General features: G+C 39.6%; 1 protein-coding gene across 1 annotated transcript in view; it reads right to left on the bottom strand.

Annotated features, from left to right (window-relative positions):
• Positions 1–15,714, bottom strand: part of LOC106089126 (uncharacterized) — a 121,569-nt gene that overhangs the window by 45,155 nt on the left and 60,700 nt on the right. The window contains exons 7-8 of the mRNA XM_059365730.1: positions 10,715–10,801; positions 9,981–10,208 (exon numbers count right to left, since the gene is read on the bottom strand). Of these exons, the coding sequence (XP_059221713.1) occupies positions 9,981–10,208; positions 10,715–10,801 (315 nt within the window). The remainder of the gene's footprint in view (positions 1–9,980; positions 10,209–10,714; positions 10,802–15,714) is intronic.

The raw sequence follows: 15,714 nt of genomic DNA, 5'->3' as shown, positions 1-15,714 counted from the left end.
ATATTTAGATATAGCTGCCATATAGACCGATCTCCCGACTAAGGGTCTAATGCCCATAAATGCTTAATATTTCATCCGATTTCGATAAAATTTTAAACAGTGAGTTGTTCAAGGCCTCCCGTCATCTGATCCAAATATGGTTCATATCGGATTATATTTATATATATCTGCCATATATACCGATCTGCCGATAAAGGGTCTAAGGCCCATAAAAGCTTTATTTATAACCCGATTTTGCTGAAATTTGCATCAGAGTGTTATTTTAAGCCTTCTGATATCTGACCTTAATATGGATCAAATCGGACTATATTAAGGTATAGCTGCCATATAGACCGATCTCCAGATAAAGGGTCTAAAGCCCATAAAAGCTTTATTTTTTAACCGATTTCACTGAAATTTTAAGAATTGAGTATTTTTACGCCTCCTAACTTAGGTTCGGAATATGGTTCAGATCGGACAAGATTTAAATATAGCTGCCATATAGACCGATGTCCCGATTAAGGGTCTAAAGCCCATAAAAGCTTTATTTTTAAACTGATTTCGCTGAAATTTGCAACAGAAGGTTATTTTGGGCCTCCCGACATCTGACAAAAATATGCATTAGCTCGGTCAATATTTAGATATAGCTGCTATATAGACCGATTCCCCCATAAAGGGTCTGAAGGCCATAAAAGCTTTATTTATTACACGATCTCCCTGAAATTTCAAACAGTGGGTTATTTGAAGCCTCCCGCCATCTGACGTAAATATAGTTCGGATCGGGCTATATTTAGATATAGCCGCCATATAGACCAATCTGCCGATAAGGGGTCTGAAGCCCATAAAAGCTTTATTTATTACCCGATTCTGCTAAAATTGTAAAGAGTGAGTCATTTTAAGCCTCCCGACATCTGACCTAAATATGGATTAGATCGTTTCATATTTAGATATAGCTACCATATAGACCGATCTCCCGATTAAGGGTCTGAAGCCCATAAAAGCTTTATTTTTTACCCGATTTCGCTGAAATTTTTAACGTTAGGTAGATTTACGCCTCCTAACATTGGACTCAAACATGCTTCAGATCGGAATATATTTTGATATAGCTGCCATATAGACCGATCTCCCGATAAGGGGTCGAAAGACCATAAAAGCTTTATTTATAGCCCGATTTTTCTGAAATTTGATACAGAGGGTTATCTTCAGCCTCCTGATATCTGACTTTAATATGGATCAAATCGGACTATATTTAGGTATAGCTGCCATATAGACCGATCTCCCGATTAAGGGTCTGAAGTCCATAAAAGCTTTATTTTTTACCCGATTTCACAGAAATTTGGAATTGTGCGTAGTTTTGAACCTCTCAACATCCGACTCAAATATGGTACGGATCGGATTATATTTAGATATCGCTACCATATAGACCGATCTCCCGATTAAGGGTCTGAAGCCCATAAAAGCTTTATTTTGTACCCGATTTTGCTGAAATTTGAAACAGAGGGTTATCTTCAGCCTCCTTATATCTGACCTTAATATGGATCAAATCGGACTATATTTAGGTATAGCTGCCATATAGACCGATCTCCAGATAAAGGGTCTGACCCCCTAATAAGCTTTATTTTTTAACCGATTTCGCTGACCTTTGAAAGAGTGAGTTATTTTAAGCCTCCTGATATCTGGTCTAAAAATGGATTAGATCGGTCAATATTTAGATATAGCTGCCATATAGACCGATCTCCCGATAAGGGGTCAGAAGGCCATAAAAACTTTATTTTTTAACCGATTTCGCTGAAATTTGAAACAGTGAATATTTTTACGCCTCCCAATATAGGACCCAAATATGGTTCAGATCGGACTTTATTCCGATATAGCTGCGATATTGACCGATCTGCCGATAAAGGGTCTAAAGCCTATAAAAGCTCTAATTATTACCCGATTTAGTTTTAGATCTCCCAACGTTCGTCCCAAATATGTTTGGTATGGGACAATATTTAGATATAACTTCCATACGGAGCGATCTGCCGATAAAGGGTCTGAAGCCCATAAATGCTTTATTTTTATCCGATTTTGCTAAAATTTGAAATACAAAATTCAACAGTGACTCATATGTATTAGCCCACCCAATATCCGTGTCGAATTTGGGTGCATAAGTTATCCAATTTTCACCGGATTGTGACTATATTTAGGTATAGCTGCCATATAGACCGATCTCCAGATAAAGGGTCTGACCCCCTAATAAGCTTTATTTTTTAACCGATTTCGCTGACCTTTGAAAGAGTGAGTTATTTTAAGCCTCCTGATATCTGGTCTAAAAATGGATTAGATCGGTCAATATTTAGATATAGCTGCCATATAGACCGATCTCCCGATAAGGGGTCTGAAGGCCATAAAAACTTTATTTTTTAACCGATTTCGCTGAAATTTGAAACAGTGAATATTTTTACGCCTCCCAATATAGGACCCAAATATGGTTCAGATCGGACTTTATTCCGATATAGCTGCGATATTGACCGATCTGCCGATAAAGGGTCTAAAGCCTATAAAAGCTCTAATTATTACCCGATTTAGTTTTAGATCTCCCAACGTTCGTCCCAAATATGTTTGGTATGGGACAATATTTAGATATAACTTCCATACGGAGCGATCTGCCGATAAAGGGTCTGAAGCCCATAAATGCTTTATTTTTATCCGATTTTGCTAAAATTTGAAATACAAAATTCAACAGTGACTCATATGTATTAGCCCACCCAATATCCGTGTCGAATTTGGGTGCATAAGTTATCCAATTTTCACCGGATTGTGGCGAAAGGGGGTTTTCATATATACCCGAGGTGGTGGATATCCAAAGTTCGGCCTTTTTACTTCTTATTCTTCAAAGCCTTATCAGATCTGCTTATACCTCTATTCCAAGTTTTGAATATTGAAAATACTTCTCTCTCTCTCTGAACCAGCCTTTAGTCATTTGGACTGTCTATTCCGCCTGATGTTTGGACCATAAGGAGAGACATTAAAAAACGATGCATAAAATCCTTGAGTAGGAACAAACGAATTTGATTTAATCTCCTTCACTCTCTCTCTCTCTCTCTCTCAAGTGTGATGGCAAGCAACATCATGGATAGTTGGCTGCAATGCAAAACTTTTGCCACCGACAAATGCCAAGAAAGAAGAAGGAGCAGAAGAAGAGAATAGAATAGAAAGATGCAATTTATTGCACATAAAATGATGCCACACCATCAGTTTGTGGTGAGCCCGAAAAACCAAAGTAAATGCAATTTATTGGTTAAAAAATATGCGAACAAAAGAAAATTTCGGTAGCATCGAAATTGCCATGATTTATGACAATATGTCGATTGAGCCAAACTGGGTGGACTTGGTGCACATGGTGATGTGTGTTCGACGATGGTGGCAGGTGGGTGGGGCAAGTATGCCAAGCGCTAGGTTAACTGCAGGATATGTAACACAAAAATATTGGAACGTTTTCAATAAAATCGTACAATAGCATCAAAAGGAAGTTGTAAAAAAAAAACGAACTTTGGCCCCCCAAACCCAGATACGAAAAGATAGAGTAACAACCATCGTTCTACAAACGGCAAAAAAGTTGGGTCGTAAAAAAAACGCATATTCTTTTGCCATACCAATGGCAATGCAGCAGTGCAGCAGGGCAAGAGGGAGCGAAAATCCAAAAAAAGGCACGCAATGACCTCAAACTATGGAAGTTATGTTTTTTTCTGTATTTGTTTTTTTTTTTTTCGTTTTTTTGTATAAAAACAAATTTCATTGAATGGGGGGGCTTTGAGAGCACACTTCAGCTGCCGAAGGCCTCTTTAACAATGAGCCACGTTAAAAGTTTACGATTACCATGCACAACAACAACATCAACAATAAAAAAACACAAAAGACCGGCGAGGTCACTCTTTATGGCAATGTGATTTATGAGTGGTCATCAGACACCATTGCAGTGTTTATAAAGTGTAAAATTCTACAATTGAAATAATATACACTTTAAAACTTGTTAATGATATTTGAGGCAAATTGCAAATATTTTTTAACAAGTTGCAAAAATGTGCTGCCTTGGTCAAGGGAGTTCAGTAGATGCTTTAATGTTAACAAGTAACAACAATTAAATTCGTCCTTGCTGAACTTTGGATACCCATCGCCGTAGAGTAGGTGTTTATTCATTTAGTCATTCCACTTGCAACACATCGAAATATCCATTTCCGATATTTCGCATCGTTATTAAAAACTAAGATGATTTAACGATGTCCGTGTGTCTGTCCGTATCGGGCATTGGTAAGGCGGAAGGCTGTGGAGAAGAGATCTGGGTACAGAAAGTTACAGAAAATACAAATACTTAGCTGCGTTGCAATCATTACAGACTTAGCGTTCACACCGCAGGCGGGTTTTGAAGAGTTGCACAGTGGGATAGAATCCAAGCATGTTCGGTCGGGCCGAATCTTGGGTACCACCATGGCTTCCGCTAAAAATGGACACTTATTAACAGAGTTTGTATTTGAATTGTTGTGGTCTCAAGAAGTCATATCGCTACTACCGCTATCGAGATTTCGACATACGGACGACATGCCTAACTAGTCTCAGAATGTCGAAAGGATTCAGAATATATTGGGTTGCCCAAAAAGTAATTGCGGATTTTTTAAAAGAAAGTAAATACATTTTTAATAAAACTTAGAATGAACTTTAATCGAATATATAATTTCCATTTTGTTCGATAACCTTTTGCCATCTTCCTGGCAAATTTAGTATTCCACGCTCATAGAACTTCTGGCCTTTATCTGCAAAAAACTGAACCAAGTGCGATTTTATAGCCTCATCATTGCCGAAAGTTTTACCATTTAAGGAGTTCTGCAAAGATCGAAATAAATGGTAGTCTGATGGTGCAAGGTCAGGGCTATATGGTGGATGCATCAAAAGTTCCCATCCAAGCTCAATCAGTTTTTGGCGAGTGACCAACGATGTGTGCGGTCTAGCGTTGTCCTGGTGGAATATGACACCTTTTCGATTGACCAATTCTGGTCGCTTCTCCTTGATGGCTGTATTCAATTTGTCCAATTGTTGACAGTAAACATCCGAATTAATCGTTTGGTTCGTTGGAAGCAGCTCAAAATATACCACACCCTTCCAATCCCACCAAACAGACAGCATAACCTTCTTTTGGTGGATATCAGCCTTTGAAGTGGTTTGAGCTGGTTCACCATGCTTGGACCATGATTGTTTTCGACTAACGTTGTTGTAAACAATCCATTTTTCATCTCCAGTTATGATTCGTTTTAAAAACGGATCGAATTCATTGCGTTTGAGGTGCATATCACAAGCATTGATTCGGTTTGTTAAATGAATTTCTTTCAATACAGGTGGTACCCAAATATCAAGCTTTTTCACCAGTCCAATACTTTTTATGTGATAATGAACAGTTGATTTTGGTATATTTAACTTCTCTCTTATCTCACGCTCAGTTACATGACGATCCAATTCGATTAATGCTTTGATTTGGTCATCATCAACTTCATTTGGCCGGCCTGAAAAATCCGCAATTACTTTTTGGGCAACCCAAAACATTATGGGGTTGGTTAAGAAGAGGGTGCAGATACTAATCCGCCCCATGCCAATATGGCTTGTTGTGCGCTCTAAAAAAAAACTATAAAATAACCTCTAAAAAGAAAATTTTAAGTTAGGAATTCCGTGCTACTTACAAAATCTTTAATTACTTTCAATACCACTCCCCTAAGTTGGTTCATGTCTGATATTGTGTCTCCACCTTCAGTACCGGTATCTGTTGTACGCCTTACACATGCTATCACTTGCCACACCGATTTTACATAAGTGAGCTCGTTGTCCTATGTGTCCCGTTATGATACCAATAGCTATACTGACCTCCTTCTTACTTCCTTTCAGTATTAGCATCGTCTTCTCACAATCTGAATCCCCCATAAAATTTTCGCCGTCCTACAGACCATTTCGCTGTTCCACAATGTTGCATGGACATTCGTTGCCCACTCCTTTAACTCGGACTGCGTCGACCCGAAAGGCTTCGGGTTAACCAAGTTTATTGACGGCAGTCCTCTGGCCTTCTTCGCCAAGTCGTCTGCCCTTTCATTCGCCCTTACTTCACTATGGCCCGCCATCCAAACGATGCGGATTTTGCCATCCTCAAAGAAGGCGTTAATCTCCTTCTTACACTGCAAGACTGTTCGTGAACTAACCGTCCTGGTTGTTATTGCCCTTATGGCAATTTTACTGTCGGTAAAGATGTTCACAACCAACGTCCTCGCTTTAGCACCACACCACTTCAAGCATTCACGCGATCACGCCCAAATCTCCGCCTGCAGGACAGTATTATGGTCAGGCAGGCTAAAACAGATCTCAATCCCTGGGTTCTCAATGTAGACCCTCAGGCCCACTCTGTCCTCTAACTTTGAACCATCCGTGTAACATGATCTTCCAGATGGCAATACTAGGGTTGCGTCAATCCAAGACTGTGCCGATGGCGGCAGTGCCTCGCACTCGACTTCAAGGTTCATCTCAGGTATTCGATCGGAAACCTTTTCTCGTCCTTCTAGGTTTCCTATCGTCACCTCGATTATACCGCGATGGTATGAGCTGCTCCCATCCTCATCCATTCTCCCATCGCCTTAAGTCTCATAGCCGCAGTGGCTGCCTCACACTTAGTCTGTATGTCAATGGGTCGGATATGTAGAATAGTCTCCAGTGCCCTAGTGGGCGAGGTCCTCTTCGCTCCGCCTATGCCAAGACAACATGTTGCTAACGAATAAAAACAACCCTTTGAAGCTTTAAATGGTAAGATCTGAGTTGTTATCGCGATCTTGTTCAAAATTTCAAGGCTCTAGGTGTTCCGGGCTCCTTTTGGTACGAACCCAAATTTAGTCACCTTGGCATTCCAAATTTCACCTTGACATTCCATTAGGGTCTTAGGCCCATAAAAGCTACATTTATTATCCAAATTTGCTGAAATTTGGGACAGTCAGTTGAGTTAGGCCCTTCAACATCCTTCGTCAATTTGGCACAGATCGGTCTTGATTTGGATATAGCTGCCATATAGACCGATCCTCCGATTTAGGGTCTTAGACCCATAAAAGTCACATTTACTATCCGATTTTGCTGAAATTTGGGACGGTGAGTTAAGTTAAGCCCCTTGACGTACTTCTGCATTATAGCACAGATCGGTCCAGATTTGGATATAGCTGCCATATTGAGCGATCTCTCGGTTTTAGGTTTTGGGGCCATAAAAAGCACAATTAGTGTCCGATATCGTCGAAATTTGGAACAATGAGTTGCGTTAAGCCCTTGGACATCCATCTTCAATTTGGCCCATATCGATTTAGGGTTGAATATAGCTGCCATATAGACCGATCTCTCGATTTAGGGTTTTGGGCCCATAAAAGACGCATTTATTGTCCGATGTCGCCGAAATTTGGGAGAGTTAGTTAAGTTAAACCCCTCCACATATTTCTGCAATTTGGTCTAAATCGATCAAGATTTGCATATAGCTGCCATATAGACCGATATCTCGATTTAAAGTCTTGGTTCCACAAAAGGCGCATTTATTATGTTAGGCTTTTCGACATCATTGTGGTATATGGCTCAGATCGGTTTGTTTTAAAATATCTTATATACAAAAATCAATTTGTGTTTGTTTGTCGGTTTGTTTGTGTGTTCCCTTTAGACCCAAAAACGGATGAACCTATTTTCTTGACATTTTCACAGAGGGTGCATAATGATCCCGTGATGAATATAAGGTACTACATTTTTTGATATCTGTAAGGGGGCGGACCCTTCCCCTTACCCTTATTTTCAGAAACGCCAGATTTTGGTGATAGGTGGTGCTCCCTTAAAGTAACCTAAAAATAAAAATTTGGTATTTAAATTTTGGATGGGGTACCTAGGGGGGCAGGCCCACCCCCAAAATCAACCAAATATATATAGACCAATTATGACAATATGGGACTCAAATGAAAGATATTTAAGAGTAGAAACCGTATCTGCTATCCAATTGTCGGACTAAGTGTTTGGGGGACCACCCCAACCCCCAAAATACCTATAAATCGGACATATTTACCGACCATGGCAATATGGGACTCAAATGTGATGTATTTGCGAGTAGAATACGAATATGGTATACATATGTGGGAGCAAGTTTCTGTGGGACCAAGAGTTTACTGAGGGCCGCCCCCTCCAAAAACAACCCCCAAAGAGAACAAATTTACTACAATAGCAATATGGGGCTCAAATATAAGGTCTTTGGGAGTAAAGCACGAATCTGATATCAATGTTCGGGAAAAAGTGTGTATGGGGCCACCATGACCCCTTAACACCTCTCATATAGGACGTATTTGCTGACCATTCTAACAAGGGGCTGTAATAGGAAGTATTTTAGAGTAGAACACGAATCTGATATATATTTTCAGGGCCAAGTCATTGAATGGCTGCCCCCATAACCCAAAACAACCCCGAAACCGGTTAAGTTCCCCGACTATGGAAACATGAGGCTCGAATGAAAGGTATTTGGGAGAAGACCACGAATCTGATATCAACATTCGGGACGAACTCCCTAGGGGACGTCCCAGCCCCATAACAACGCCCAAATACGACGTATTTGCTCACCATGGAAATTTTGGGTCTTAATTTGGGACAGTGAGTTCTGTTAGGCCCTTCGACGTCCTTGTTCAATTAGGCTCAGATCGGTTCAGATTTGGATATAAAAGCCACATTTATTATCCGATTTTGCTGAAATTTGGGACAGTGAGTTATGTTAGGCCCTTCGACGTCCTTCGTCAATTGTTCAATGGTTCAGATAGGTCCAGATTTGGATATAGCTGCCATATAGACCGATCCTCCGATTTAGGGTCTTAGGCCCATAAAAGCCACATTTATTATACGATTTTGCTGAAATTTGAGACAGTGAGTTGTCTTAGGTCCTTGAGATACTTCATGGATCTCGATATTGATAGTTTTTAGGGCCCATACTCTAAACCGGACATATTTTCTGACTTTTGCAATAAGGGGTTTAAATGAAAGGTATTTGAGATTAGAAAACGAATTTGATATCCAATTTTGATACCAATGGCAATATGGGCTTCAAATAAATGATATTTGGGAATAGAGTAAGAATCTGATATCCAAATGTGGGATCATGTATTTGGGGCACCGTCTATTTCCAAAAACACCCCCAAAGAGAACAAATTTTGGGGCCAAATGTTTGAGGATGCCTCATCCCCTAAATTCCCCTTAAACCAATGACAATATGGGGTTAAAATAAATGGTATTTGAGAGAAGAGCACCTTGCTTATATATTCTTATGGACCAAGAGTCTAAGGGAGCACCTCACCCCGGAAAACAAACCTAAATCGGGCTAAAGCGCCACCTCTAAAGCCCGCTAAATGGAAATACAAACCAAAAATGACAATATGGGGCTCAAATTAAGGGTATTTGAGACTTCAGAACGAATCTGATATATGACGGTCAACCTCACCCCATAATATACCCCATATCGGTCTTATTTACCGACCATAGCAATATAAGGCTCAAATGAAAGGTATTAGGGAGTAGAGCAAAAATATGATATCCATGTTCGGGCGAAATATCTGAAAAAAAAGAAAGTGAAAGGCGTGGCGGAGCGGGCCCTGTCCAGCTAGTTGTATATAAACATATCCATGGAATTGTTTTCTTGAACAGTAAGAAGCCTAAAATTAAGCTTGAATTGGCTTTTGTTCCTCATTCTTCACACCAGAAAAGTAAATAGAGGCCCACATAAACCAATCCATCTTTGTGACTTTTTGAGCCCTTAAAAGCCTCTTCATCTCACCGATTTGTTTCCACACAAACTTATCAATTAGTGCACATAGTTTTCATAATCCATGGTGGCGAGTATCCAGGTTTCTACCGAATTTAGCGCAATTTTATTTCATTGTACTTAACTTCTTTTTGTGGAAACTTTATTTGCAGTCTTTTAAAATTAACCAACTCACCTTGGTATTGTTCGCCCCTGACAACATAACGATCCTGTTGATGTTGCTGTTGCTGCTGTTGTGTATTCCACATCGTTGAGGTTGCACCCAAGTAGACATTGTTCTGCTGTTGGGGAAAATCCATTTTTGATTTTGTGCGTTGTTGCACTTTATGATTGTAGTTATTGCTGCCATTGTTGCCATTCTTATTATTATTGTTATTATTTTGTTGAAAGTTATAACGTTGTTCTGCACAAAAACCAAAGAGAGAGAGAGAGTCATAGAAGATAAATATGCAAAAGTTTCATGGCGATTTATACATAAAACTTAATAGCATTAGTTGGGTGGAGAGAAGGAGGGGAGCTGAAGGACAGTAACAAGCAATGTAAGGCAAAAGGGAATTTCCATATATTTAAAAGACATTTCTAATGGCAGCTTACGGAAACAAGGACATGAACATAAAGTTGTCTACAGGGATTTTTTCTAAAGAATCTCAAAAACTTAAGCAAAAATTATAGTGACTGGTTAATTGCGATAGGGAGTTTCTCATATATATCTGTTATAGTAGCTATACTTAATATGAATTTATGCAAATAGTTGTTAAAGAAAATAATAACAAATCTCAACTCATAAGGATTGGCAGTTGTAACCAAAGCAAAGAGAGAGTAGGAAGGTATGTAAGGGTTGGGTTGTGGAAACTGAAGTTTTTCTTATCACACTCACGCACACACATATACACTCAGTTTTATACATACCTTTATGGTATTTAGTTACCAACATTGGTACTGTATTCGTTGAGACAGTCGGTGCTAAAGTTGTCACAGTTGTGGTTTGTGGTATGTCTGAAGCGATTGAAAAGGCAAAATGAAATGTGGTCAATGAATATGTTATAGTGTAAAGAGTTTAACATATTTTTATACCCACCACCATCGGATGGGGGTATACTAATCTAGTCATTCCGTTTGTAACACCTCGAATAGTGATCTAGGATCCCACAAAGTATATATAATTTTGATCGCCTCGACATTCAGAGTTGAATTAGCCATGTCCGTCCATCTGTCGCGTAAAACTAGTCGCTTGAAATTTTGCACAGATTCTTAATATTGATGTAGGTCGTTGGGGATTGCAAAGGGGCTATATCGGTTTAGATTTAGATATAGCTCCCATATAAAACGATCTCCCGATTTGACTTCTTGAGCCCTTGCAAGCCTTAATTTTTGTCCAATTTGGCTGAAATTGAGCATGTTATGAAATTGAAGTGTTCTATTATGACTCACAATAAGTGTGCTAAGTACGCTTCAAATCGGTCAAGAACCTAATATAGCTCCCATATTAACCGATTTCCCGATTTTACTTCTTTAGCCTCAAGAAGCCGCAATTTTCATCCGATTTGGCTTAAATTTTGCACATAGTGTTCTGTTATAACTTCCAACAACTGTATCAAGTACTGTCCAAATCGGTCTATAATCGGATATAGCTCCCATATAAACGGATATCCAGATTAGACTTCTTGAGCCCTTACAAGCCGCAAGTTTTGTCCGATTTAGCTGAAATTTTACAACAACTGTGCGAAGTACGGTCCAATCGGTCAAAAACATGATACAGCTCCCATATAAACCGATCTCCCCATCTAACATCTTGAGCCCTTACAAGCCGAGATTTTTAATCGAATTGACTGAAATTTTGCGTATAGTGTTCTGCTATGACTCTCAACAACTGTGCCAAGTAACTCGGTCCAATTCGGTCTATAACCAGATGGGCTCCCATATTTTAGCAGAATCCATGATGGTGGGTTCCCAAGATTCGGCCCAGTCGAACCTAGTACGCTTATACTTGACAGTAATGAGAGCGCACAACAACCCGTTTACTGGCCCTAACCTAAGTATATGTCTAAGCATGGGACGGGTTAATATCAGCTCCCACCTAACCTTACCTAGCCTAGTCTAGACTTGAAGAGATCGACCTTTCTGCTATTGCTGGCACGAACAGACGTCTCCGTCCACGTGCTCGTCATGACGGGTCACATGACTGATCAGATACGATCGGAAACATGCCGACAGACTGAAGATTGCCAGTAACGACTTTTGCAGAAGCTGTAAGAACGTTGAGGAAGAAGAGACTACTGAACATCTGCGTATGTGTGTTCCGCACTGACAGTCAGATGGAGTCCCACTTGCCAGATTTGGCGAATGTGAACATTCGGAAGTTGTTGAGCTTTTTAAAGCGATCTGGAGGGTTCAATGGTAGGAACTAGAAGGCATTTTCCTTCTCCTGTTCCTGTGGCATCACAATGGACGAAAACGTCTGTGTGAGACTGATGGCAGACTGCCACTTAAACCTAACCTAAGCTAAGTCACCCTATATCCGACTTAAATATTGTCCAAGTCGGAACATACAATATTTCGGTATAGCTGCCATATAGACTAATATGTCGATTAGGGGTTTTAAGCTCATAAAAGGCATATTTATTATCCGATTTCGGTGAAATTTAGAACTATGCCCACTGACATTCATGAAAAATAGGGTTCGGATCGATCTTTATATGTTTATAGCTGTCATATGGACCGATCTTTTCATATAGAGTCTAAAAGCCATAGCAGGCCCATTTTTTACCCTATTTTGCTGAAATTAGCAACAGTAGGCTATATGAAGCCTCCCAATATTGGACACGAATATGGTTTCAATCGGACCATGTTTAGGCATAGCTGCCATATAGACCGACTAGCATCCCGGTGGTCCGCTTCGCTACCCCCATTTTTGATACCCGCTTTTAGTGTAGGACTTCAAAAAGCCTAGGTAGGCACTCAGTTATACATTTCCTTCTTGTATCTACATGTCAAATTTCAGACCGTTAGCTCCATTTGCAGAGAGAGAACCGAATGGTACCAGTTTTGGTACCAAAATGTATGAATTTTTAAAAGACATATATTTCTTAGTTGTGCCCACATGCCAAGTTTCAGACTTCACGACCATCTGAACAGAAAGTACAAAATGGTACCAATTGTGGTACTAAAATGTACGAATGGTGAATAAATTATTTAGTCATCCATCATTTATTTCTTAGTTGTACCCATATCCCAAATTTCGAACCTCTAGCTTCATCCGAACAGAAAGTACCAAATGGTACCAAAATGTACGAGTTTTAATAGAACATTCAGTCACCCATCATATATTTCTTATTTGTATCTACATCCAAAATTTCCGACCGCTAGCTCCACCCACAAAGAATGTACCAAATAGTACCAATTGTGGTACCAAAATGTTAGAATTACCGATTACCTACGATTTACCTTCATTTCAAAATTCAGTACTCTAGCTCCATTTGCACAGAAAGTACCAAATGGTACCGATATTGGTACCAGGAATTGTAAAAAGATCATAGTCACCCCTTATTGTTTTCTTAGTGGTACCTGCATGGCAAATTTCAGACTTCTAGTCCCATCTGTAAAAAAGTACAATATGGTACCAATTGCGGTACTAAATGTACGTTTCCTCCCATTACCAGTACTATTTTTTCATTTTTCTTTTCACCCTCATCCTTTGGCACCAGATGTTTTTTAAGTCAATTTTCAAATTTCTACCTCTATCTATCCGCCCTGTACAAAGTTCAGTCATTTCGTACCTTTTTATACCCACCACCGAAGGATGGGGGTATATTCATTTTGTCATTCCGTTTGCAACACATCGAAATATCCATTTCCGACCCTATAAAGTATATATATTCTTGATCAGCGTAAAAATCTAAGACGATCTAGACATGTCCGTCCGCCTGTCTGTTGAAATCACGCTACAGTCTTTAAAAATAGAGATATTGAGCTGAAATTTTGCACAGATTCTTTTTTTGTCCATAAGCAGGTTAAGTTTGAAGATGGGCTATATCGGACTATATCTTGATATAGCCCCCATATAGACCGATCCGCCGATTTAGGGTCTTAGGCCCATAAAAGCCATATTTATTATCCGATTTTGTTGAAATTTGGGGCAATGAGTTGTGTTAGGCCCTTCAACATCCTTCGTCAAGTTTTCTCAGATCGGTTCAGATTTGGATATAGCTGCCATATAGACCGATCCTCCCGTTAAGGTTCTTAGGCCCACAAAAGCCACATTTATAATCCGATTTTGATGAAATTCGGGACAGTGACTTGTGTAAGGCCAGTCGACATCCTTCGTAAATTTAGCTCAAATCGGTCCAGATTTGAATATAGGTGCCATATAGATCGATCCTCCGATTTATGGTGTAAGGCCCATAAAAGCCACATTCATTATCCGATTTTGCTGAAATTTGGGACAGTGAGATGTATTAGGCCCCTTGACATATTTCTTCAATTTGGTCCAGATCGGTTCAGATTTAGATATAGCTGCCATGTAGACCGATTTCTTGATTTATGGTTTTGGGCCCATAAAATGCTCATTTATTGTCTGATGTCGCCGAAATTTGGAACGGTGAGTTAAGTTGAGCCCCTTGACATACTTCTGCAATATCGCACAGATCGGTCTAGATTTGGATATAGCTGCCATTTAGACCGATATCTAGGTGTTAGGTTTTGGGGCGATAAGCGACGCATTTATTGTCCGATGTCGCTGAAATTTGAGACAGTGAGTTTGGTTAGGCTCTTCGACGTCCTTCTTCAATTTTGCTCAGATCGGTCCAGATTTGCATATAACTGCCATATAGACCGATCTCTCGATTTAAGGTTTAGGGCCCATAAAAGAGGCATTTATTGTCCGATTTCGCCGAAATTTGGGATAGTGCTTTGGGTTAGGCTTTTCGACATATTTATGCAACTTGGCTCAAATCGGTCCAGATTTTAATATAGCTGCCGTGTAGACCGATATATCGATTTTAAATCTTGGCCCCATAAAAGGCGCATTTATAATCCGATTTCACTGAAATTTGACACAGTGATTTATGTTCGGCTTTTCGACATCGTGTCGTATATAGTTCAGGTCGGTATGAGGTATATGAGAATAAGGTATGAAATTTTCACCGAATTTTGATGAAAGGTGGTTTACATATATACCCGAGGTGGTGGGTATCCAAAGTTCGGCCCGGCCGAACTTAACGTCTTTTTACTTGTTGTTACTTTTTTAGTAGCTAAATGTACCGAAAAATCTGATAGTCATCCAATTATGGTTGCCAAAGTGTACCCAAGTTCAAAAACTCATAGCTCTAGTTCAAACGTACTATTTCTCTCACTTCCGGTAGGATTATCCAACATTTCGACACTCTTTAATTTGAGCCCAAGAACATAATTCTAGTCCTTTCCATTCGTGCAGGGCAAATATGTACCATTTTGAACTTTTTGGTACTTTATAGTACTTAAACGTATGAATATCGCCAAATCCCGTTTTATGCCATGCCTATGACACAAGAGCAATATTCGTGCAAAATTTCATGATTCTAGCTTAAGCCGTTTGGGCCGGGCGATGATCAGTCAGTCACGCAACTCGTTTATATACAATATATAGATTAGCCATGTTAGGGTCTTAAGCCCATAACAGGCGCATTCGGAACAGAGAGCTGTATCAAAGCTTCTGATATCCAAACTAAATATGGTTTAATCTGGACAATATTTGGGTATAGCTGCCATGTAAACAGATCTAGGGATTTAGGGTCTTAAGCCCACATACATTATAGCATTTCTCTATTATTTGGAACAGTGAGTTTTATTTGTCCTTCCGTTATACGAACCGAGTATGGTCCATATACGACCATTATAAGATATAGCTGCCATATAGACCGATCTGCCAGTTA

Source organism: Stomoxys calcitrans, chromosome 3 (genome assembly GCF_963082655.1).
Source record: "Stomoxys calcitrans chromosome 3, idStoCalc2.1, whole genome shotgun sequence".
Taxonomy (NCBI): Eukaryota; Metazoa; Arthropoda; class Insecta; order Diptera; family Muscidae; genus Stomoxys; species Stomoxys calcitrans.
Note: the sequence above shows the minus strand (reverse complement) of the source record. Positions and strands in the feature narration are given on the sequence as shown.